Source organism: Phoenix dactylifera, chromosome 8 (assembly GCF_051530095.1).
Source record: "Phoenix dactylifera cultivar Ajwa chromosome 8, Ajwa_hap1_PhDact_Kaust_v1.1, whole genome shotgun sequence".
NCBI lineage: Eukaryota > Viridiplantae > Streptophyta > Magnoliopsida > Arecales > Arecaceae > Phoenix > Phoenix dactylifera.
This window is the reverse complement of record NC_143197.1, coordinates 32898763-32925442: the sequence shown is the minus strand read 5'-3', so window position 1 is coordinate 32925442 and position 26680 is coordinate 32898763. Positions and strand designations below refer to the sequence as shown.

Below are 26680 nucleotides of genomic sequence, written 5' to 3'. Positions count from 1 at the left end.
CAGAGAGCTTTCTGAGAAGTGATTATAACTGGTTAATTTCTACAAGGGCAAATCTAGCGTTGAAGATGGTTGGATGGGAACAAGAATATTAATAAACCACTGAGCTTTTCTGTTTTCCTTGAAAATTAGGGGGAACAACCCCTTCCCTTCCAACAGACTGACTGAGCTTCTGGCATCTCGCATATAAAAGAGGGAAAAGAAGGTAAAGAGGCGCATTACCAGTCCACGAGAAAAAGAATGAGCTCACCATTTCCCAGCCTATAGTGGATGCAGTTCCAAAAAGCATCTAAGAAATTTGCTAATATTTTTTTTCAAATGCGAGACTCCAGTGGAGTTTCTTTTGACGCTAGGACCCATCCTTCATCTCTTGCAGTAGGCCGATTCCATTGGTTCGGTTAGACCCCTGAATGCCAGATTACTGGTGCAACGACCACACTCGAAAAGAAAAACGTACCTTCTCCTCTTCACCAGCTCCCGTTCACGTGAGACTCCAGGGTTGAAGTTGTGTGTGATGGATAAAGTCTTCATTCTTGGCTTGCATCGCCATTGCAGCTCATGAAAACGATGCAAAGCATCTCCACCTATACAATTTTTAATTGTTTGCGTTGTAAACGATGGAATTGGTGCACACATCTAAACCAAAAACATTTGTTAGTTGGTTCAATGCTGGATTTAAGGTAGTCACCTCATCGTGCAAGCTATAAGTAAATCGTGGACCCCTTTTTCCTTTTATGATTCCTTTGCTTACAATACAAGATTGTCCTTATTTAATCCACTTCCACTTTCATTTGTTTCACCTTCTGCCGAGTGCCTGAATCTGAGCTGACTAAGCCATGTTCTCCTCACTTTTTTTCTTTTTCTTCTTTTTTTTTTTCTGTGTTTTTGTTTTTTCCTTGGAGCTCATTCGTAAATTGTACAACTTATACACCCCTGCTATATTGTTGCTGGAAAAACGAATCGAGTTCCAAATTCCAAAGCGAAATACTCGGGCCGCACGCACCCCGTAATATTCTTGGGTTGGCCGTAACCGTGATGCCATGATGCAACCTCAGCCGTCCGACCGGAGCAAGGGATCCGAATCTTGAAGAGGCTCACAGCCTCCCTCATGATCTCCCCTCGCGTTTCAACTGTCGATTTGCGCCTTTCAAACGAGCTGGCCAGTCCCACCCCTCAGTCCACGACAGGGTATCTGAAAAGTCGAATGATTCTGACCAGACGGACAGAATAAAATTTTTCAAAAATTCGTTATTATTATTATTATTATTATTATTATTTGTATGATGATCGAAAGGGGACAGGTTTGGAAGGATGGAGTGCAGACCAATGCATGAATGCTGCTGATCGCCGTAGGTTTTCTGACTCGGATACTAACTTCACAGGCAAATCAGTTTCCGTTATTCTAATCATATTTTAATTCTTACGGCTGTACGAAGAAGACAGCTGAAACAAAAATCCTCCCACTATATGACCCACCCTTCTTTGCTTCCGCCTTCAGCTTTCCCCCTCTCTCTTGAGCTCCACCAACCGCGCTACGGTGCTAGTACTAGTACTAGTTCTTTAGTTATCATGTCTCACTTTGTCAAGTAAAATCCGAAAAAAATAAAGCTGTAGGTTTCTTCCCTCTTCTATTCTCTTGTTGTCTTTGTCGTTCAATTTTTTTGAAAAGAAGAATGTCTCTTGCCCCTTCGCTGTTAAAATCTCGTTTCTTTCTGTTTTCTTGGTCCTTCCCTCCTCTCTTCTGATAGGCTATGGGTTGAGAAAACCTCTCAAAGATCTCATCTTGGTGTGAACTTTTTGTGATAATTTTTCGTGTTAGTAACTTGCGAATCATAGGGTCGAAAGGGCTCGTTCTTTTTGATAGGTTTGCGAATCCATTGATTGTGATTTCAGAATTTCTGCATTGGAACTCATCTTGGGCTTATCTGCTGTTATGAGAAGTTGGAAAAGGCCTTTCTCAGAACCTTTTTTTGGTAGGTGCTTAATTCTTTGGTAGGCCTTCAAGCGTTACCTATGTCTTTTCGGGTCTGTTTGCTTTTTTAACACACCAAACGTTTCTTGGTTCATTCGATGAAATCTATAGTTCTATGCTTCTTTTACCTGGGTAATGGGTTGAAAAAAAAAATCAAATTTTGCATCCAGGTTCTTGTTAGACCTTACTGAGATTTTCATCCGACAAGTCTATTGTTAGTGTTTCGTGAATTTTTTGTTCTTTGCTTCGGATTGAAATCTCCAAAGACCGCCTCTTGTTGAGGCTTTTCATCGCCATATTATAACAAGGCTCTGGTTCTGGATTCTTTGGCAAATGGCAGCAAAGGGAGAGAATCACAGTGACGATATAGAGGGAGGGCCACACCACCCCTTTTCAGATGAGAGCGATGATGGCCTCTGCTTTTCTGATGCAGAGGACCACTCCTGGCATTACTCAATTGGTGCTGGTTCAGCTTATGATCAGCATCAGTTCTCGAGTGCTTCTCATTTTGAGATAGATGGAGTTCCGGAAACATGCAGGAAATCTTGCATCTCAGATTGTTCGGTCGAGGTTGATTTGGAGAGTGAGAGTTCCGAGATTAAGGTAAATAAAGACAAGGTTGAGAGGGATTGCAGGATTTGTCATCTCAGTTTGGATAGCGATGCCCCGGATTCGGGCATCCCAATTGTATTGGGCTGTTCTTGCAAGGGTGATTTAGCTGCTGCTCACAAGCATTGTGCTGAGACATGGTTTAAAATTAAAGGAAACAAGTAAGTGAAACAACTTCTCTCTGCATTTTTTTTGTGGAGTTATGAACTTTAGGATAGATTCTGCAGTATTGCTTGCTTTTCAATATTTCGTCCTTGTTTTTTTTCTCTTTCCTTCTTCTGTTGCCGTGGTGCTTCATTTTGTTTGGATATTATTTGCTTCTTTTTATGTATATTGAGTGCAGATAGCCTCAAATTGAAATCTGGTATTAGCGATCTTTGGGCTGCTTAGATCTGATGATTTTGTATCTGCAATTTGTCAATTTAAAACTCCATGGCTGAGTTAGATAATGTATGCTGTTTGTTGCTTATTCTTGGAAGCCAGGCATTAATCTGTGTATCCAAGTTCTTATAAACTTATATGAGAAGTACGTTTCTTCTTTACCAGAAAGAGGAGAGAGGAAAGGAGAAATAAGGCAGATTATGCCATCTTAGAAGCAATGAAGAATTTAAAGTGATAAAGTGGGATATTAAGAATCATGCTGTAACGAATCTATGATGTTATTAGTGATAAAGAAAGACATAAGTGATCTGGTGTTGGAAATTCCTGTTTTGAGGATTCCATTGTAAGGTATCTTTGTTTTCTTCCTTCTTCCATTCCGTTGCTCTTTCACTCTCTGATCATAAGAAAAGCGGAGTTTTGGTGTTTAGTTTTAGCAGATGATGCACTCGACCTATATATGTCATTGTTGATTGGTGTCATGTGTTTTGTGCTAAAAGATGTATGGCCTGCATTATCCATTGATCTCGATGTCTCCTTCTTCCTATTTCAATTTATGTATCAATAGAATGAAACAGTAAGGTGGGATCATATATATTGACTGGCATAATTACTGATTCAGCAACCTTTCATATTTGCATCTTCAGGTTATAGGGAAGTTCTCTATTACATTTTTCTTTAGAGTTGGCAAACTAGGTTAGTTTAGTGGTTGCGCTCCTCTTCTGAGGGAGGAGATTCTATCTTCTAACCATGGGAGGTGCAACCTTGTTCATTTGCATGCTATATCTTCCATCATTGCTATGAGATGGCTGGTGGCATCCCCATTGTTATTCTGAAAAAGCATTAAGGCACCATAGAGTTGTTGCTGCCTCATGATTGCCCTTCAAATGGACTGTGTTTCAAAGTAAATGTAGGGAGAACGCTGTTTATTCTCTGTATATTAAAGATATCTTGCATAATCATATGTTTCAATATTTTTCATTTATATTTCAGCAATTAATTTTGATGAAATGCTTGATATATTCTGTTTATGATGATAAATGTCCAAGGACAATTTGACCATCCTGGATGTATGGACTACACAATGTATATTTTATTGCTGTCATTTTGGGTTTCCTGTATTCCTGCTGTGGTTTGTTCTAAGTGATTTTTGGAGGAGATCTATGTTCTTGTACTTTTAAATCACTTATGAGATTGTCCAACTTGTCGAATAGTTTAACAGGTCTACTTACTCACTATCTTTTGTAAAAGTTTTTTATTGCTCTTTTATATTTTTCTTTCTTGCAAGTTTTCTATAACTAGTTTTGGTAGACTCTTCTTTTCTAATAAAGGACAGATGGCTTTGCCTCCCCCTTCATCAAAAAAAAAAAAGGAAAAATGTCCTAGTACTTTCTATGCAGTCTTGTTTAGGATACTCAATTGACCACCATAACCGAGATGTTCCTTTAATGCTTTAAAGGATTAGATGATTTCAAGCTGTCCCTTGATTTAGGACTGCTATATGAATATAGAGACACAACAGGAATGTTCAAGTCATTTTCAAAATAGGAAACATGATTGGTTACCAAAAAAAATGGAGTCTCCTAGAATCATTTCATCTCACCCTTCTGTCACATTGTTGCAAAAAAACATGATACAAATTATGGAAAATCAAAGTTGACTGTCATATTATACACCTGTTCTCCACTGTATTAATTTGGGGCCTTCCCCATATGTGATGCCTAAGAATTTTGATGTTTTAAGTTGTCTTGAAATATCTATTCTGGTATCTTATGTCAGAACCTGTGAGATTTGTGGCTCGACTGCACGGAATGTGGTTGGTACTGGTGAGACTGAGTTCATTGAGCAGGGGAATGAAGCAAACAGTGCTCCAGCACCACCTGCACCGCCATCGGAAACCCGAAGCTTTTGGCGGGGGAATCGGTTCCTCAACTTCTTGCTTACATGCGTGGTTTGTGCCCTTGTTATCTCCTGGCTTTTTCATTTCAATATTCCGGGCTGAATTCATTTCCAGTTGCAAGGGTTCCCCAAGTCATCATGAGGAAGTTTTCTCTATTGCTACGAGGAACCCTGACAACATCACTACACGAAAAAAAAAAAAACAAAGAAGATTTGATGACAGAACCATGATGCCCGCTAATAGGGGGGAGAGATCTGTTGAGTTTGTTGAAGGGCAAGTAAATAACCAGTTGCCTCGTGTTGGGCGTCAAAGATCCCTTACTAAGTTCTTTGAGCAGAGGAAAAGATCAGGCCAACGACCATGGTTCTGCCTCTCAGGAGTTAGATTGTTGATGAGTTTTTCTTCTTTTTTTTTTTCCCTTTTTTCTTTTCCTTGATAGACCTTTGATGAACTTTATTCTGGGTATTTGTTGAGCATAACTATGCTTAAGTTTTCAGTGATGCCATTGTTTACCTACGATCCTTGTCCACTGCTGTACTAGTTGACAATCTGAGCTTATATGTCCTCCCAGCCACCCACATTCCAAGCTTCAGATAATTAGAAGTTGCAAAAGTATCCATTTATAATTAAGCCTACATCTTTCAGTCAAAAAAAAAAAAAGCTTACATCTTTGCAGTAGTTACTGGAGGATTTTAAACCTGTCTGTTTTGATGTATCAAGTAAACCTTGCTATTTTGGTGAGGTCAAGCCAGTTCTGTGGTGCTTTGATGAGGAGAATCTTTCACACGAGAAAAGCTGCTGACCAGGGCTTCTGATGGTTGCCAACCTTTGACGATTGCCTTGGATGACATCAAACTGCTATGTGCTGGAGGATTGAAGTCTAGTGCTGATTATAGGCTGGGTCTCAGGCCTAAATTCTATTTAGTTTTAATTGGGCTTCATTCCGGGTCTATTTACAATTTGATATTTTCTGTGCCCGACTCATAATCGGCTTTAGTTTAAATTAAATCAAGACAATTACATAGATACCAAGGTGTTACCAAAAGAAATTATATGCCAATATCTTGGTTGAGATATACAGTTTATAGTGGTTGCGATGAAGCCCGGGGAACTGAAAAAGTAGAATTGATAGTATATATTCTATAGAATAATTTTTTAAAAGCTAAAAAAGATCAAAAAAGAACTTGGTAATAGGGATCATTATTTATGGACATATCTGTATGTCACTGGGCATAGAATTCGGGCTGGTCCAATTTTGAGAAAATGGCTTGAAGAAGGCTATATAAAACGACAAAAAGAGCCCGCCCAAATAGGTGACTTAATAATTTAATGTTCCTCTGGAAAAACCGTGTATCTCACTCTCCCTCTTCCGCTTCGGTACTTGAGAGTCCGCGAGACCTTTGGAGCTGGGCTTGAAAAGCCCCAAACCAAGCCCATTATATTTGAATCCACGATCTAATCCGACGGATCCCCCGCTCCTTAAAACCCTATACTAGAGTGAAAAGGGGCGCCGAAGGTTTTATTCTTCTCGTATCTTCGCGATTGATTTCTTTCCATCGCACTGGACTGCGTCCGCTCTCCTGGTATTGGTATTTCCTCAATCTTGGTTTTTCTCTTTATTGCTTGCAAGCATTTGTTTTAATGCTTTTCCTGGATATGAATCCTTAAATTTTTCTTCCTAGAAGATGATTAGTCTTCCGTTCTAACGAATGATGTTCTCTTGTCTTGGATCATCAGTATTTAGAAGCTAGCTTAGTCATCTGAGGAAATTTTGTTTCGTTTGGTTGGGTTTAGCTTTTTCTTTCGCTCGTCCGGTTCTTTTTTGATTTCCAAGAATCAGGTTTTGTGGATCTCCTCATTTTGGGATTTTCAATGCAGAAAACCTTTCGTTCTTTCTTTCTTTCCCGTTTTTAAATGCTCCCTTTTTCTTTGCTTTCTCGAAATTTTTATGTGGCGATTTCCTTTTGACGAGATTATTTTGATCTTGTTCTTGGTAACTGCTTGTTTTCTTGTAGTTTTTATTTGGTAGTACTTATGTTTGACATCATTTTCTTGATCTCTCAGGCAGTGCTATCTTTCTTGATGTTTTCGTGGAATTCTATGTGGTGATTCTTTTTTTCCCCGGTTTTCTTGATTGTTCGGGTGGAGGATATAGCAATGGCTGCTCAAAACGGCCCAACGAGTATTGAGAAAAAGCAGGTATTCCCACACTTTCACAGACTCATAATCCTTTTTATTGGACATTTTCAAGAAAACAAAGAAATAGTTGAGAAAAAAGGAAAAACAGAAAAGAAAAGAAAGAATTCCCATTTGTAGTTCGATGTGCACCATTATTTGCTTGGCTTAATTGCTTGTCACATGGATTCCTCTTTTTAAAGTGTTTGCTGGGGTTTCTAGAAAGAGGATGTATGCCTCTTTGCCTCTTGACAATGTATAGGGATCTTATCTGAGCAATCTGTAGTTGGCCATGTAGATCCTACAACCCCATTGTTTTCTTTCCAAAGTCAATGTCCTTTGGGTAAGGAATGTACCTTCATATGAAAAATATCCGAAACTGTTTTGTGGTTCAGTCTGATTGTGGTCATCGTTGTGATGCTGTGAGAATTATTGAATGCTGTGGAGTATGTGAGGCAGGAATTTAGAAAATGGCACAGTATTGTTTTAACTTTGTTGTCAACTAGGTTGAATGCTTCGATAGAGACCTCTTGTTATTTTCCTGTAAGATTTTGTGAATTGTTAAACTTGATTTTGATGGATTAAATTGGCTGCTTAAATCAGATGCTTTTTCTGTTCATCAACTTTCAGTGATATGCAACTGCAATTTGACATTTTTATGTCATGATTCTTAAAGTAAAATTTTTCTTCCCTTCCTCTAGCTCATTATATTGGCCTTTTGCACCTAATTATGCAGATAATCGGAATGGCAGAGCAAGAGATGGAGTTATAGGGTAGAGCTTTTTAACAGGTAATGTGATCATAAATTTTGAATTCTATAGTTGCTACATGTCATTCATTTCCTGTGTATCTCATTAGAGAAAAATGCTTTTTCAGCCTTTCTATTTTGTCATCTCATTCCTTAACTTTTGTTTCTGATTTACCAGTTTCTTGAGTTTCACTTTCATGTTTTCCTCTCTCTCTCTCAAACAATACATAGAGAGCCTTAGGTTGCCTGGCATGAATTGCATGATAGGACATACTTATGTGTTGGTAGAAAAAGATGTATTGTTTCATTTCTTATAAGTTAATCTGGTAGGGCTCACACATGTTTTACAGGAAAAAAATGTCAGTCTGATAAAAAGTTTTAAACGACAAGATCTTGCCAAAGATGATGCACTAACTCAATGCCCAACAACACTAGTGAAACACAATCAAGGCCGTGCCAGAAAAAAACAAGTTCAATGAGTGTTGGATACTTGGGTTAGTGAAGCTTCACCTTCGTCTCTTAACCGATATGTTCATTGCCCTCTGAGTTTTCAAACAATATGCTGCAAAGATTGAGGTATGTTAAGAACGATTATTTGATTTACATGTCAAATACTGCTTTGTCTAGGTTCAAAAGCTAAACAAAAATATTGGTGTCAGTGAGCAGTTGGAGCTTGCTCTTTAACACACAATAGCTAGAAAATTCTTGGAAGTCAGAAAATAGTAATAACAATTGTGGAAATGAGGTTTGAAGTATCGGTTTCTGTCTTCTGCTAAGCCCTTTTTCTGGGAGGGGGTTACTTTATCATGAATGGTGTTGTTAACACCCTGTTTGAGTGTTGTAGCTGGTTATTCATGAATGAGCTGTCCACGATCCATGCATTCAACTAAAATGAGGGGGGAAATAGTTGAAGTTTAAGGGATTGGTGAACCATGGTTCTCCACATCCCAAGTTTTCATCAACAAGATAAATCACCTCACAGATTGCTTATATTGTCCGTAAACATTAGGATAATCAGTTCTGTTAGATTGCCAGACCTGTTTGACTTCTTCTCTCCTTGTTTTTAATTTCAAATTATTCTCCAGCCAAGGTTCGCTGTACCGACCATACCGACGTACCGGTGGGCACCGATACCGGTATGGTACTGGTACCATACCAAACCGAATCGGTACTATGCCGGTTCGGGCCAAAAGCCAAAAAAAAATTGCGGCCGGTACGAGCCGGTCGATACGGCCGGTACCGATCGGTACGGGTTGCGAATAGTCGGAACCGAAAAATATAGCTGTACCATATCGGTTCCGTCCGGTACCGGTACGTATCGGCCCATATCGATTGGTACGGCAGACCATGCCTCCAGCTAATATCTACCCTCCATTAGAACATTTTATCAGACCTATATAGATCATGATGACCCTAAAGGTGCTTTTCTTTCTGTTTTTGGCTATTTCTAGTTGGAAGTGGCCAGTCAAATTGGATTATTTACAGAAGGTATAGGATCATCATAATCTAGATAGATGCTTCACCTTCTAAATTTGAGGTGAAAACATAAATGAAAGGAGGGCTGTTAGGAGCTCATGATTATTATAAAACTGAACACATTGTTGTATCTTGAGGAGAAAATTGATCATGTAGAAATACATGACTGGGATTAGCGAAGATAGGAGTCTTGGCTTAATTTTATCTATGTGTGGGATTTACCTTTTTGCTGGTTTGGTGCCTGGGGAAATCCCCCACACCTTGGGTATTCCCTTAGCTGGGTTTTGCTAATGAACTAAACTAAAAGACTGCAATTAGCGTTTATGGAAGAAGAAACCAAGGAGCAAGGCGACCGCAGCGGAAAATTTTTAATCTGATTTGCTATGTCCTCATTCCATTGGTGGAGAATCTGGTTCCTATCCCACTCGTCGGTTTATCTATTTATGATTGAGCTAACTGACTGAAACCATTCCACTATGGCCAGTTCTTTAAAAAGGTAAGGAGTTCGGTCCTGCCACAAAGGAAAAAAGTACTCGAAAAAGACCATTTCTGTCCACCTTCTCATGGAGTTGCACGTGGACATTACCACTCATACAGCTCCCAGCCAGCAAGCAGTTAGCTTTCCTCTATAAGACCCTAGACCAGACCTAGCCCTCTTTGAAGGAAAAAAAATTGACCTTGAGGGGAGGGGGGGTGTTCTATAGGGTCCAATCCATGATTTATGTGATGTGCTCCTTAACAGATAGGGGTTTTATGTTAGTATTGTTACCTTTTGTATCTTAACTGGTTATTAACAAGAGATAGACTTATAAAGTGCACTTTCAAATAGAAGGCACGTGAAAGTAGTTGTTTGTGTGTGTTTGATGGATTGAATTGTTTAGCAAGCAATAATTGTCATGTATTAGCATTGTGACTAGTCATCAAATAAAAGTTTGTCCCTTTCTCTTTTCTTTTATTCTTTAACAAAAAAAGGAACTGAACTATAGTTACCATGTTCGAAATTGGGTGTTGGAAATGATATAAGGAAAATTGATCATGTAGAAATAAATGACTGGGATTAGCGAAGATAGGAGTCTTGGCTTAAATTTGTCTATGTGTGGGATTTACCTTTTTTCTGGTTTGGTGCCTGAGAGAAACCCCCACACCTTAGGTATTCCCTTAGTTGGGTTTCGCTAATGAACTAAACTAAAAGACCGCAATTAGCGTTTATGGAAGAAGAAACCAAGGAGCAAGGCGACCACAGTGGAAAATTTTTAATCTGATTTGCTATGTCTTCATTCCATTGGTGGAGAATCTGGTTCCTATCCCACTCGTTGGTTTATCTATTTATGATTGAGCTAACTGACTGAAACCATTCCACTGCGGCCAATTCTTTAAAAAGGTAAGGAGTTCCATCCTGCCACAAAGGAAAAAAGTACTCAAAAAAGACCATTTCTGTCCATCTTCTCATGGAGTTGTACGTGGACATTACCACTCATACAGCTCCTAGCCAGCAAGCAGTTAGCTTTCCTCTACAAGACCCTAGACCAGACCTAGCCCTCTTTGAAGGAAAAGAATTTGACCTTGAGGGGGGAGGGGTGTGTTCTATAGGTCCAATCCATGATTTATGTGATGTCCTCCTTAACAGATTGGGGTTTTATGTTAGTATTGTTATCTTTTGTATCTTACTGGTTATTAACAAGAGATAGACTTATAAAGTGCACTTTCAAATAGAAGGCACGTGAAAGTAGTTGTTTGTGTGTGTTTGATGGATTGAATTGTTTAGCAAACAATAATTGTCATGTATTAGCATTGTGACTAGTCATCAAATAAAAGTTTGTCCCCCTTCTCTTTTCCTTTATTCTTTAACAAAAAAAGGAACTGAACTATAGTTACCATGTTAGAAACTGGGTGTTGGAAATGATATAAGGAAAATTGATCATGTAGAAATAAATGACTGGGATTAGCGAAGATAGGAGTCTTGGCTTAAATTTGTCTATGTGTGGGATTTACCTTTTTTCTGGTTTGGTGCCTGAGAGAAACCCCCACACCTTAGGTATTCCATTAGTTGGGTTTCGCTAATGAACTAAACTAAAAGACTGCAATTAGCGTTTATGGAAGAAGAAACCAAGGAGCAAGGCGACCACAGTGGAAAATTTTTAATCTGATTTGCTATGTCTTCATTCCATTGGTGGAGAATCTGGTTCCTATCCCACTCGTTGGTTTATCTATTTATGATTGAGCTAACTGACTGAAACCATTCCACTGCGGCCAATTCTTTAAAAAGGTAAGGAGTTCCATCCTGCCACAAAGGAAAAAAGTACTCAAAAAAGACCATTTCTGTCCATCTTCTCATGGAGTTGTACGTGGACATTACCACTCATACAGCTCCTAGCCAGCAAGCAGTTAGCTTTCCTCTACAAGACCCTAGACCAGACCTAGCCCTCTTTGAAGGAAAAGAATTTGACCTTGAGGGGGGAGGGGTGTGTTCTATAGGTCCAATCCATGATTTATGTGATGTCCTCCTTAACAGATTGGGGTTTTATGTTAGTATTGTTACCTTTTGTATCTTACTGGTTATTAACAAGAGATAGACTTATAAAGTGCACTTTCAAATAGAAGGCACGTGAAAGTAGTTGTTTGTGTGTGTTTGATGGATTGAATTGTTTAGCAAACAATAATTGTCATGTATTAGCATTGTGACTAGTCATCAAATAAAAGTTTGTCCCCCTTCTCTTTTCCTTTATTCTTTAACAAAAAAAGGAACTGAACTATAGTTACCATGTTAGAAACTGGGTGTTGGAAATGATATAAGGAACAAAAGCAGCAAGCGGTCATATGTACTTGTAATTTGGAAATATGAAGGTTTTCCGAAAATACATGGTAGGGTCTCATATTTCCCTTGTATATTTCCAAATTTTAGAGCATGAGACTAAGCCTTGGTTTAATGGTAAGATTGTTCCATTGTGACTCAAAGGTCATGGGTTCAAAACACAAAAACAACCTCTCCCCATGCGGGGATAAGGTTGAGTATATCTGACCCTCCGCAGATTCTGCAATGATGGGAGTCTCATATACTGGGCTACCTTTTTATTCCCAAGTTTTAGCGAAGCCAAATTATAAAAGGTTTAGTGAGCACATTGCATGAGAAATTTGGGGACATGAAATTATTTTTCTTGATAAGGGTCAAAATGCCATGTGTTTAATCTGAAAAGAGGCTTGGTGTGTAGGGGCCACATGCCCGCCTTCAATAACAAGGTGGGAATTATCTTGTTAACCATGTTTTTATTCCTTATTTTTAAATATTAAATATCTGAAAGTTATACATTTAGCTTACTCCAGAAAATAATTTCTAAAGCTTGAATATATCAGGTTGCTTACTTTGCTGATGGTATTTCTTACATTCAGCACTTTTACTGTCATATAGGTCTTAACCAATATATGCCTTTATGTAATGGGTTGGACATTGAGAGTCCTTTTGACATATAACTTATGCCTGCATCGTAATACGATCTTTGATGTTGCATTGTTATGACTTATTTGTGCTTCAGAAAGTCATGTCTGAAATTATGTTCTTAACGTATATTTTTCTGCATTCGCACTTGAATATTTGTTCATTTTTTGTACCAGTGAGCCTAAAATGTCGTGGAGCTATCAATCCATTATTAATTAGCATTGGCTTTCGGATAATTAATATACTCATTTTTTTCTTGAGCTAAATAGCTCTTTGCAAAGCATGCAAATAACAAACAGCAGTAGAAACAACCAAAATCCCATGCCTTTAAAAGTCATTGTGTCGCTGAAAAGCAAGCAAGTGCGACCATACATGGCTTGAATTAAAAAGGAAAATGCTCTCTTTTAATTTCTCAAATACAAGAGGAACACCAAAAAAAAATTTATTATACATGTCGCACGAGGTCTCGTTTCTCAGTGCGAGCAAAATTCATTTACATGATTTATGTTGAACTGCAGAGCAACAATATCGAGAAAAGGTGCGCATACTACTAGTGTATTTATCAATGCAGACATGTACGTGAAGTATTTCTTCTCGAACAGGGTAGCAGGTTGAGAGCTGCTCACAACGGCCCACGACAAGAGACTAACTCTTTTTGGAGCCTGCATGTTAGCGAGGATGGTGTGTAGGTGGTCTGGACAAAGTGAGTTCAAGTAAGCGTTTGTAACATTCCTCCTTTACGAACTGTGCAGCCTGTGCGGCGTGGGAACCACCTACGATGGCAGTCAATGCAGCAGATGTAGGTAAGTTCTCGGACTCTATGAATCCAGAGGAGTTAATGCTATGTATGTCATCTAACGGTGCGGTGGGTGCCTCGTCAAGGTACTTGCTTCTTCGACAATCGCGCTAGGCGTGCTTCCCACTTGTTGCTGCTCCGACACACACGTACCAAAGCTATCACAAGTTGCTCCACACAAGGCTTCTCCTGTGCCCCATGAATGTTTTAGATGTAGGACATTAATTGCATCGTCTTCTCCCCAGCACGGAACTAGAGGGCATGGAAACAAATCTGTTACTGGGAGTTACTGCTCAAACTGGCTCGAAGACAAGAAAAAAATTATTGTCTACACTGCTTGCATGCAGCCAATTACGGCTTCATCAAATGCACATTTTGGTGCAACCAGCAGCGTGATTGCTGCACGGCCACACTTAGTGGGGCAATAATTTCTCTTCAGTATCTTGCGGTTGTACATGTTGATCTGTTGCTCTCATGCAGGGCAACTCTCTTCCCAATAAAAAAAAAACTCTTTAGCCCACAAAAATGCAATATTTTGTGCACGCTAACAGTATAATCTATCGTTCGCCCAACGTCCAAATCCACCACCGATCAGCATCGATGGACCTCTCAAAGATAACGGATGCTGAAATATTATTTAACCTTGTATTCAATAAAACAAATCCATAAATATGTAGCTAGCAGAAAATATCCTTGACCAATGGTTAAAGCTCTTCATGGGCTTTAACGCTTAGTTTCACAGGGTCAGCTAACAAGCTACACGTTAGCTTGTTGGAGAACCAAATAAGATGCGTACGCACAGAGACTAATGATCACTCACGGAACAAAATCAGCCTAGACGCATTCATCTTCATGCAACATCAGAATGCATGTGACACCACCTAAAGTTCCTTAGAAATAGGAGGCACAATGAAATTCAGTCATGCACGGAATTGAAACCTCAAATGCCATAACCTCTCAACCAGTTTTAAAGAGAGAATATTTGCCATTTTCTAGCTTTATACCTTTCTCGGCCTTTTGGGTAAAGATCAAGTGCAGTATTTTCCATGTTCTAGATTTAAATAGGGAAACACCACACTTACAAGAGAACATATAACAAGGTTATATGATTAAAGAACATATCCAACCATGCGTATTGCTACACCAACTGACCAAGATAAGAACAAACTTCTTTAACAGCTTTAAAAATTACCTAAGGAATCTAAATGAACAAAACTAAATGATATGTAGGCATAATTACCATGAAACAAGCAAAACTGTTACCGGCCAAAGCAAAATTCTGCTTCCTACGAGGTTATGGACTAATAAGCACCCATGCTGCCTAGCCATTACATCATCTATGTTCCATTCAACGTTGCTTCAGAATGGACATGGTTCCCATTTTCCACAAGCTTACCATTTAGTTGCGGTCTTTGTCTCTGGGGAAAAAATACAGATTATATACAAAAAAGTCATGAGTATATCACACAATATCAATAAATATAATAAAGATATTATGCAAATTAACAGATTATGCTCAAAATGCACAAACTTATTGGTAATGTAGCACCATCTTATCCCATATCATAGTAACCCTTCCACAAACTCATTTATATGTCAAAACAAAAAGAAATGAACAAACACAATAATAATCATAATGCACCGTTGCAAGTTTCCATAAATACAATAGGTAACCCACCTCCTTCTGGTCCATCTAACAGCAAGATAACTGATGCTACATGGTCGGAAATGCTCCACTATAAATGTTGCTCTAGGTCTTTAACACATTTTTCCATAAATCTGAGGCACTATATTCAGAATTCTCAGTGTTTAATCCTACACATTGTTTTCCATTTCAACAGCCTCCCAAAAGAATCCCATTCTATAAAGGCAATATTCTGTGTCCTAGACTGGAGTTAGCATAAACAGGAAACAGCAGAACAGATCTTCAAGTGCAACAGTAATCACAAAGAGCAGCGACCAACAAATAAAAAACCCATAAATGAAATTCAAACTGGAATTATATACAGAAAAAGAGCGCGCAAACCTAATGAAAGAAATCTGATTTTGTTTAGCTAACATCAGCTCATTATTTGACCATGTGAGACCAATAATTCCTCAGCAACAAAAGAGCGGCGCATTAATTTAAGTGATTCATACCCAATCAGCAGTCTCTGCTGAATTCCCATTTAACAGCTTGTGGTTCTCTTCTTTGGCCCTGCTGTCCTTATCTTTGACACTCAAGGGCAACAATGGTGGGGATCCACCAGTTCGATCTGGCATTTCTATAAGATGACAATAACGACAACTACAATTTCAATGATGAAGCATAAAACAAAATTGTCCCAAAAAAGCAAAAAAGCAAAGAAAAGAAAGAAAGAAAAAGAATAAAAGAACTTACCTGGTAGTTTCTTGTCAACAAAGAATACCACCAAATTTACAGTATACCTAAAACATGCCAAACAAATTAAAACATAAACAAGCATGCTGCCAGAAATAAATATCACCATGATCACATATTCTACCATGCAACGGCAACATCTACTGTGTAATGCTTGCGTGAAGCTATTATGAGTAGACTCTGAATGATAGCCAGCAACCAGGCGAGCAGCTTGACAAACCTGCAAGAACATCAAGACAATTTTGATATTTGCATATCACATGTAGCGGGAATTGTGAACATGCTTAATCCCAATGCACATGATAACACACAGCAAAATATTCGATTCTGATCACAGGAGATCAATCCAACCATGATTAATTTGATACCAATCCTTTACCTTTTAGAGCCATACTTTTGATATGTACGCACAAAAACCAGTGTAAATATCATGTGTGATGAAAATATCAAATCACCACAACCATAAATGACTCCCTGTGGGACTGCAAACAAAAACAAACCAAGCAAACATATAGATAATAGATAGTGCATTTAATTGTAATAGGTCAAAACCCAAAAAAGGGATAATTACAGTTAATGAGAAGCACTTCAAATACACTGTCTGGTCTGGGCAGTCTAGCAAGCTCTGAACCCTGAATGGAATGCAAAAGAACATTGAAAGTAACACTGTTTCAGTGCTAAATTTTATGAACTAAAAGGTTTATCCAAAGTGAAATGCTAATTAATCATTGATAATTATGCTGTACAGATTTTCACCTCGCGACAGTGATAATTTGGACCAGGAAGTTGGGTGGAATAAAATGTAATGATCCGTAAAACCTGAGAAGCCTGCTTGGGGCATATTCCACATCACATCACAGCATGACCAGGACACAAAAAGAAACAGCAAAAAGATACATGAGCTTACAACTAAAAATGCCAACACTCTGCGCCAGAGTAGAACAGTGTAGAAGCGTTTGCTGTGATATATGAAAGGATGAAACGTCCACTGCACCAGAAGAAAGACCATGTCACAACTACCCAAAATTCATAACTGATATACTCCAGCATTGGATAAAAATAAGCACTCCCATATGGGAGAGATAAGAAAACAAACATGGTTAAGGGGGGTACAAAAACAAAACAAGGCATAAATTACAGCCAACAAGAACTATAAACTAGAGGAAACTGTGGTAAAAGGATGGCAACAACTGTAATAAAGTTATGCCAGTCACAACTATATGAACTTCCCTGATTCTGGCAGAATTACTATGTCAAATTGTAAGATGTTGAAGAAACAGAAGCTTCCATTCAAGTCTAATTTTGAAGATGTTTTAAGAAGAGATATATAGGCAACTGGAACTAATTTATAGAATTGGAAGTGTCTTGAATTTTATGCTCGAATATCTTTCTAGGTATATCTATATAGCCAAACCTCCATTTTTTAGTGTCTCAATATCGCTAAATGGAGACCTATTTCCACACAGATAATTCTTAATTATTTTTAGCAAAAACAAATATATCATCAAAGACCCTGGGATTTCACAGCATTACTAACATCTTTTACTATCATACCTTTGCGTATCAGATAATTATCTTGTTTCTTCCTCAGCACTGTGTCGTGGGTTTGTCACCTTCATGCAGTAGAACACATTTTAAGGCTTTGGTAGGGACCTTGCCACCGTGGTTTAACTGTTTCATTGGTCTCATCAGCTGGTAGCCTTGGGACTGCAGATTGACTCTGCTATTCATTATTGTATGACTGGTTACTGAATCCTTCTTGGTGACACTCCAAGACAATAGTCTAAAACCAAGAAACAAAAGGTTGCTGGATCGAGTGATGAACCCATTTATTGTGTAACGACTGCTAGAAGCACTAAAATGTACGTCTTTTCACTTTCTTTGAGATGAACCATACCTCCATCTTAACTTCACCACAAACAAAATGCCACCAAAATAAATCTAAGCTGACATTTTCTTTCTTGAGACTTTTTGATCATTTCATTCAGAAAGGAAATTGACATGCTGTCACCAGAATACTGGTAATCTTGTTCGGTTCCTATCATTATACAGCAGTATTAAGCTTGCACTGCATACCTCCACTGCTTCCACACAAGAGGATAAAGCCATCTAATGTTAATCTCTTTTTTGAAACTTCTCTTACAATCTTCTCATCTAAATATTACCTGCATGGCACTACATACCCCTGCATACACATCTATATATGTAGCCTCAACAGCTTTATAGATCCTTTTTTGATATGTTTCCGCAGATATGCTTCTCACTTTTGTCCCAATCTCACCGGTTTTCTTAATTCCAAATACGTCAAGACCTGCTAAACATATGCAGATACATACAAATATTACTAATGATGGGCATATGCGTATTATTTATAAGAGGAAGAAGCATTTGATGTTTATGATTCATCACTTAAGATTGTTTGGAGGGAAATTGACAAATGACAACCATATTGTCCATTCAGCTTATATAATTTCTCTCTCTCCTAGGCACACAGTCAATATGGACGCGTGTATCTATTAAAAGAAGAGCATGTTTGTAGAAATGTAAAGCCTCACACGCGTACATCAGCCATGCAGACAAATACTATTTAGTGTGTACCTCCTGCCTATTCATAGTTTAGAAATAGGATATCAAATAAGCAATTATCAGTAATATAGAACTGAAGATACTCGATAGAAACATATATTAATGCTCTAGCCAAATCATGTAAGACATTTCTCACATTTGATATTATTTTGCTCTTCGCCTTTGCCGCAGCAATGATTTTGGTAATGCCTTTAAACTTATAAGTCTTGTTGCATAGTAGAAATAACTAGGAATATTGGAAGTTGGTCCTTGATTCAATACAAAATAACGCCCAGAAGCTACAAGAATGTACTTGACTCAAAAGTAATAAAAATGAAAAAAGCACATGCACAGTCTCTTACAGAAGTAGCAGAAAACTTAAGACCAAAGCAAAAGAGACACTGAACAAATGTGATTTTGTTTCAAATAATTGAACTAAGAACAATTGTTCTATAACCACAAAGAAAAAAGAAGTCAAACAATAACCTCACTGCAGCAAATAGTATCAACAAAAAACTTCATGACCAGATAAAAACCAAATGAGAGACCATACCAGCACAAAAGACAAGAAGATGCCAGTGAATACACTTTCACTGATGTAACCTCTTTCTTTCCCAAGTTCCTAAAATTACATATAACAGAAGGCAACAAAAACATCACTTCAATGACAAAACAAAATTATGCTTCTTGGAAAAATTATATTTAATAAGCTTAAGCAGAAGACTACACATAGTATACACACCGGAAGAACCATGAATCCAAGATCTTGAAGAGTTGGTCCAGGACGATGCAGATAATGAACTCCTCGAGCAGCCAATCCATGAAAATACTAGTGATATACGAAATCATAGCATAAGTCTTCAAATTATTTATGCCTTAGTCAAAAAGATTATGAGTAAATACATGACAAATTTTAAAGACATTAAATTAAGATGAAAAAATATAAGAACAGAAATTGCAAGTCAAAGAAATAAACGTACAAAAATTACCTGCCCACATGACAAAGAAAACCATATGAACTTAACAACAAGGAAAAAGCTTCATCACACCACTTCTATCCTTGATCCAGCCCCAGCATGTGGTGCTTGGTGGGCTGGAACACGGGCCTGCCAGTCACCCACATGACCCCCATATCCTGCACCAATCCCGTACTGCCACATGGGACTGGTATGCTGAGTCGGGATAGGAGTCGTGCTGGGAAGCAGCACTCTAATAACAATATCATACCACGACACTAAATTGCACCATCAGAAAGATGATAATTTAACCAACTTGCCAAATATTTACAACAAAAGTAACAACCTCAACACAGATATTTATCTAGGTGAATCAAAATCCAATAGCACTATGGTTGCAAAAATGAAATTCTTTTTTCCCTCAATTACAGCAATGACATAGAAGACATTAATGCTTGAAATTCTGAAGTTAGTTCAAAATAAAGAAAAAAATATTTTGATATAGATTGATTTCTGGTATGTCTATCAACAAGACTTGGCAGTTGGCAATATTACAACAATCATTTCAATAGACAAAAGCCACATCGGAAAGCCACATGAAAATTTACATATAATCCAACTATAAGACCCACTTTGTTCTATGAATTAAGGAGCAAGGTGAGGACGTTACATGAGCAGAAGATATGCATAAAAAAATGATGATGCTGTAAAAAAAAGGTGGGGTTCCTGCTGAAGTTAAGCACAGTCTAGTATATAGTGTGCATGTAGAACTAGAGTTAACTAACAAACAAAGTAAAAACAGCAATTAGAAACGGCGCAACCATGTACAGTGTCTGCAACAGAAGGCCTGAACAAAGGAGAGGTCCTGAAAGAATACAGGTAATAAGTCATCAACAATGGTGGAAGAGACCATATACAACTTGTACTAGTAGTGAACAGGATTTTGATGAACTTTTATAGTTCGAAGGATTTTTCTCTCCATCCAGAAATTGGTCAGCAAACAAGAAATGAAGACTTTTCTTAATGGTTAAGTACCCCTAGCTGGGAAGGAACATGGATAAAATTCACTTATAAATTGAGCCACTGGATACTTTTCCACATCCACTATGAGTGGGGCTGTAAAATTGGTCCAGATCATACTAGGCCTGCACCCAAACCCAACAGGACAGATTGGGCCTCAAACAAATTAAAACCCAATAAGATGTTGAAGATCTAACCTCATATCCAAAACAAATTAATATCCAGGCTAGAGTTCACACTCAAGTTGATTAATGAGTTTAAAATCATCTGATAACTTGATCCCTTTCTCCAAGCTACCCACTTTTGGAACATCTACACTTGACAAGAGGGGTTGCATGTGTATCTCTTCCCACACACACAATCTCTCTCTCTCTCTCTCTTGTGGGGGTGGGGGGTGAGGCGGGGGAATACTAGATATGAGAGGAGAGCCACAGGTTGCAAAACACATGAGAATTTTATTTTGAGGGGGCAAGATAGACAAGTTGCCATAATAAGAGAACGTGACTAGCATTGGGGGCCCCGAGTTCTCAAAAAGAGATGGATTTGATAGGTTGTTGTACAAGAAAGAACATCGAGAAAGATAGTCATCCTAGTCAAAGTTATATCCATGATGATAGCAACCTTTTAAGATATAATGAAGCAACATTGCCGTTCTAAGAAAGGAAGATGATGCTATATGTTGATAACTTTGTCATTGAATGTCAATGGTAACCATGATTTTGATTGCTTTTATATTGATTTAGTGATGACAATTGAATCAACAACAGGACTAAATGTCATACTCAAGGAAGAAAGAGGGACAAATTGATTGAATCCATTATTAATCAAAATAGATAATTCCCCAATCCAGGTAACCTAAGACCCGCTCCACAAAGGCCACCATGCATAAAGTAGAAATGAAGCACATTATCCAAAAGGATTTCTAGATAGACAATTCCAAACTATAGAGGACAAGAAGAAAACAACCTTATCTACAGCCTTATTGTCAAATGATGTGTTCATAGCCTTTTGTTCGCAAAAATTGCCCCCAAAAAAAATCCTATCATGCTCTCTGTCTTCTAAATATGTGTGGATCTCAAATACATATGTTGAACCTTAAATTATCTAGTCATGTACAGTTTCTTTCCAGATGACTTATTAATGGAAGGAAGGGGGGAGAAAGAGAAGGGCAACAGAAATTCCAAATTGACTAAGGCCCTGTTTGGGGGAGCTGTTGGTAGTAGAGCTTTTGAAAGTAGAGCTTTTATAAAAAGCTGTTTGTTGTTTGGTAACTACATTTCTAAAGTGTCGTGGCACTTTAATATGTGTTTGGTAAACAAACTGAGAAAATACTTTTGATATGACAAAATGACCATAAAGGACATAGTATAGTATTATACAATAGAGCATAATAAAATATAATGTGTATTAATACATAAATATATGATATAGTATAATATTACTGTAATGTAATATAATATTATTATAATATAGTAATATAATATTATATACTATAGCATAATAATTTAATACAATATTAAATTATTTAACATAACATATCAATGTATTATGCTATAATGTAATATAATATTATATTTATAGTATAATCCAATAATAAACGTATAAAATATTATAATTATTAGCATAAATTAATTTTCATAATATAACATAATATTAAATTATTTAACATAACATATTAATGTATTATGATATAACATAATATAATATTATATTTATAGTATAATACAATAATAAAGGTATAAAATATTATAATTATTAGAAAAATTGTTATATTTTATCACGGATATTTTGGTAAAAAAACAGCTTTCCGATCGGGCCTAAAAGTGCTTTTCCGAAAAGCTTCAAAATGGAGCTTCTCTCAAAAAGATATTTTTAGCTTTCTGAAAAATCTAAAACAACTTTCCAAATTTTTTACCAAACATCCCTATTTTATTTAAAAGTGCTTTCGGAGAGCCAGAAAGTATTTTTTTCGCCCTCCAAAAGCTCTCCTAAATAGGGCCTAAATAAACCCAAATCTATAGCTCCACCTTGAATCCTAATTATGTTAATGTGCTAACATTGCATTGATCCTATCTTAATATCTTCCCATTAGCCACCAACTCATATCCAGTTATTCAATTTGACCAGTCATGATGTTGTAATATAAGATTGTAAAATCTTGGCTTTGATTGATTTTAATCATTTGGCTTAATATTGATTCAAGCATCAATTGTAAACAATCATTGTACTGTTTGAACATGAACGAAGGAGCTTCAATCTTGAAGATCTTTAAACAACTAGACCTTTCAATGACCGATCAATTCAAGAACCAAATCTTAGATTAAATACTCATACATCAAATCTGCAATGATCATTATGAAATTGGTTCTTCAGCTTGGGCTTCATAGGAATCATCCTTATAAGAGCTAAAATCTTAATGATCATTTGTCCACTTGAAGATGCTCATCATTGTATTCTTCATGAGAGTTCTGCTCTTTGTGACATTGAAAACCCCTAAGACAATCCATGAACATTCATAAGGTTATTCAAGAAAGAAAAAAAAGAATCTCTCATTCACACTCATGAGTCATGACGGAGAGACTTGTTGATATGATACAAATGATGAAATTCATTCTGAATGATTTAATAATGCAAAGAAAAAATAGACCTGTTTTATATAAATTTTTGGAAGCAAGAGAGAAGAACATAAAGGTAAATGAAACCCAGAGTCATCAGTAAATACTAAATACAAGTCTAATGCATGGAGTCCATCATCAGAAATATAACTATCCACAGCATCTTATTAGTATCATTCAAGAGTGAAAAAGTATAGTGCAGCGAAAAAACCCCACTAATGAAACCTCGTATTGGCTAGAGTCCGTCAAGTCTGCTCATATTTGGCTAGGATTCTAGCCAACCAAAGTTTTCTAGGATCAACTTATGATCAATAATAAACAATGACAAACACAATGGAAGATGTAACAATAACAAGCCCTGTAAAGTGATTGGTCAATTGAAGACGTTCTAATCATCTGCACTATTGAAAACTGATTTAGTTTGTCTCGTATCCTCCATTTTGTACATATATTACCATACTTCTGGCGATGGTTCTGTCATTTACTTGAGTCCTACATCAAACAGACATGCACGATTTATTTTCAAATTTTGGCCCTTACAGGTCCAGCATTAATCCTAACATTGCAACAATGATTAAAATAATGTACAAATGTAGATAAAGGCCCCTAACAGACCTCAGACGAAGTATAAGTTAAATTTATCCTCCCTCCTCACATATTAACCTTTTGGACAGGATAAACTCCAAAAGAAGCTTCTTATACCTTCTAAACTTTCATAACAACCAAATGGTTATCTGATAACTTTCCCTGCATGATTCTAACAAAGAATAGAATGTAGAGTATGCAAGCAACTCATATATTTCTTTGCTTAAGATTTAGTAAGTTTTAAATTGGTTCAAAAGAGATCGGTAGTTTCCTAAAAGAGATCTTTTACTTGTTTACACTATCCACTTGCTCCGATGACAAGTTGGCCAAGAACAGCATCAGTTTATAAATGACAACTTATGAAAACATATGATAATCTGAAGTTTCAATTCAAACAGCCAAGTGTGTTAGAACAAATGGAAAATGCCAAATGTACTGCTTATAGTCCTATTTTACTATTATAATGAGTGTCGAATATGACAGTTCGCAATCTCAGAGCTGGAATTTCAATTTAACAGCTTCCAAGAAAACGACACCGTTGTGACCAATCAGGAGAAGACATTGTGCAATTTAAAAGACCGATATTAGATTTACCCATCCTCCCAAACAATCCTCCAAACGGCTACAGACTGATGGTAACATGAATCCAGAACAAGTGGTGCAGATTCCAGAAGATGAACTACAGCTGACACAGCATCATATGTGTACCAGCAAGCAATTTAAGAAGCATGCAGACATAGAAAGAACATCCATGTATCAAAACACAAAATAAAATGATCAATACATCATTTAAAACCTTAAAAGCCCTATCAATTAAATAGCCCATCAAGGAATAAGGAATCATCCACAAATTCTCCAGAACAACTCTGGTTTCTCAAGTTTTTAAAGAACCCCGATTATGAATTGATTATAACCATAGAGATCACGCCAAGAATACCTGGAAAACGAGTCCTGCAAGCAGAAGCTTCCACTTCTCCAGCAGAAGCTGGAGTTCCACAGAAATCTCCATGCAAACCTTCCGCCATAGCTGCAATCAAACAGCAACCACCACAAAATACATTGAAAGAATCAAAACAAGTGCAAAAAACAAGCAAGAATGGACTAACGAAGATACATGGGAGGGAAGAAAAGACAAAGAGGGAGAGGAGGAGACCTTGGAAGCCTCGCGAGCAATGTAAAGCGTCATCTCCGCCACCAAGGTAAACCACTTCCATAATCTTTCAGCACCCCGCGATCATTCCCGACATCCCTCCGCCCCTTCTCAGGCGATCTGTCTCACTTCTTTCGCCAACTTCTATCAAGATCCTCTAAACCCCGCACCAGCGACCGATCGGAGGCGGAAACGGAACCAAATTCTCAATCAGAATCGAAATCAAGATCCCGGCGGCGGCGGCGGCGGCGGCGGCAGTCTTTCTTTCTCCAATCAAGATCAAGATCGAGAGCTCGAAGGAGACCGAGTCTGACCGGGGTCTTTAAAGGCTGACGAAATTAAATAGAATTCCCTTTCTAATCCTATTTACACACAAGAAAAAAGGAAAACGAAAAAGATAAAGACGCAGAAGAAGAAGAGGAGGGACACGGGTCCTCTCTCTCTCTCTCTCTCTCTCTCTATCTAGATTCGAGAACGCGGTGTTGACACGGATCGACGCCGCGGAGGGTGGGAGAACGGGGGCAGCAGTCGCCCTTCCTTAACGCGACCTCGTGGAGGCAGAGGCGACGGCTTTTGTCCCATTCGCTGTTTGAGGTAAAAAGGAACCAACGAAAGGAGAGACTACTTTTTCTCTCCCCCTCTCTCTCTGCTTTTCGGCCTCCCGTCCTAATAAAAAACTGGCATTTTTAAACCAACGCCTCGGGCCAGGGTGTCCGTCGCCTCTCCGCCTTCGCCATTTCAATATTCGAATTCGGTGGCACGGGTTGGACCATTTTCTATCTTCGGATTCGGTAACACCCAGCTGATGGAGGGTCCAGACTCCAGATCATTTGAGTTGTCTGGCTCAACCGAACCACATTCTCCCAGTGGTTAAACAACAATTAGAATCATTAGGTCAGTTATTATTCCACGTGAGACCGATTATCTAAAAAATAGGCCTCCAGAGCTTGAAAGTAGGTCATCTCTTTTGCTGCTCATCATTCTAAAAAAAATTTTCTGCACCTGTTATGTATCTGTTCCCCCACCTCTGAGGTGTATTCTCTTTTTGAACTCTGATGGCAATATTCATCCGAGGCTAGTGTGAGCAGCCAACATGAAAAATAAAAAAATAAAAATAAAATGGGCCTCGGCCTACAGTTTAATAGGCCCAGATGTTTGGGCTGGCTCTTGTGAGGTGCACCCAACTTGGATGACCCCCACCTTGCCCGTACTGCGGTTACGTTACCTGCAGGGCAACGGAAATGTTGCCACGGGCCCACGGTCATGGCTGGGAATCAAGCCGGCCAATCATGTCGCCCACGCGTCCCATCTTTTCTTCTTCTTCTTTATTTTTCTTAATAAGAAAAATAGCTGAGGTTTTCCCTTTTCAAATTCAAATTTCAATATCGTTTGGGTTGTCAACATCCCGGGATTCCTGGAATCTAGCTGCTGCTGGGAGGCATGGTCGGCGGAACTTTCCAATTATTTGTCCATCAGGCATATGCTTTGTTTGGTAATATTTGTGGGAGAGCCTAAACGGGGTGTGGTGCAAAAAGACGCTTTTTTTTTTAATAAAAAAAGGATAGGTGGGAGGAAGGGACAAGCCCATTCTCGCGGATCAATAAGCGCTTCTGAATCCCAAGTCTAAGCAGTGTCACCACATTTTAATCGACGTGCGGGGCGATTCAAACTTGAAATCCTGCGGTTAGAAGACTACGTCCAGTTCCACTGAGCTACCACCTTAGCAAAAAAAAAAAAAAAAAGCTTTCCAAATAAGATATAGATTTCAGTTTACAGCCACTAGTTCAAGATTTTGGGCCAAATGAGTGAATAAGATGTAGTTATTGCTGGACTCCTCACTGTAGTGTAGGTGGCTTCACTCTCGAAATACTACTTTTTGTGACCAACTTTAAGAGTTTGGGTTACATAGGACTATAGGAGATAAA

General features: G+C 38.0%; 2 protein-coding genes across 28 annotated transcripts; one reads left to right on the top strand and one right to left on the bottom strand.

Annotated features, from left to right (window-relative positions):
• Positions 1–1422: 1422 nt before the first annotated feature.
• LOC120110321 (uncharacterized) lies at positions 1423–14010 on the top strand. 22 transcript variants are annotated; one of them, XM_088703738.2, is made up of 8 exons: positions 1423–1970; positions 2310–2739; positions 4736–6445; positions 6921–7055; positions 7768–7821; positions 8130–8273; positions 13207–13226; positions 13291–14010. In XM_088703738.2, exons 1-3 carry the CDS (start codon positions 1931–1933, stop codon positions 4956–4958), a joined length of 693 nt encoding a protein of 230 aa, XP_088559864.2. In that variant the 5' UTR covers positions 1423–1930; the 3' UTR covers positions 4959–6445; positions 6921–7055; positions 7768–7821; positions 8130–8273; positions 13207–13226; positions 13291–14010. The 22 variants fall into 22 exon arrangements, with proteins under 22 accessions (XP_088559864.2, XP_088559859.2, XP_088559860.2 ...); XM_088703733.2 differs by lacking the exon at positions 13207–13226 and having other exon boundaries at positions 8130–8355; positions 13291–13491; positions 13571–14010; XM_088703734.2 differs by having other exon boundaries at positions 8130–8355.
• Positions 12991–25418, bottom strand: LOC103704095 (phosphatidylinositol:ceramide inositolphosphotransferase-like). 6 transcript variants are annotated; one of them, XR_015968470.2, is made up of 13 exons: positions 24759–25413; positions 24543–24632; positions 19172–19258; positions 18983–19051; positions 16772–16852; positions 16621–16692; positions 16436–16496; positions 16244–16346; positions 15989–16084; positions 15865–15911; positions 15511–15748; positions 14725–14902; positions 12991–13736 (listed from the first exon to the last, which is right to left on the bottom strand). XR_015968470.2 is itself a non-coding variant. In XM_008787244.6 (12 exons), the coding sequence occupies exons 1-12, from the start codon at positions 24789–24791 to the stop codon at positions 14822–14824; spliced, it is 945 nt and encodes a 314-aa protein (XP_008785466.3). In that variant the 5' UTR covers positions 24792–25418; the 3' UTR covers positions 14563–14821. The 6 variants fall into 6 exon arrangements, 3 of the variants coding, with proteins under 3 accessions (XP_008785466.3, XP_088559852.2, XP_088559851.2); XR_003385043.4 differs by having other exon boundaries at positions 15624–15748; XR_015968469.2 differs by lacking the exon at positions 12991–13736 and having other exon boundaries at positions 14563–14902.
• Positions 25419–26680: the final 1262 nt, after the last annotated feature.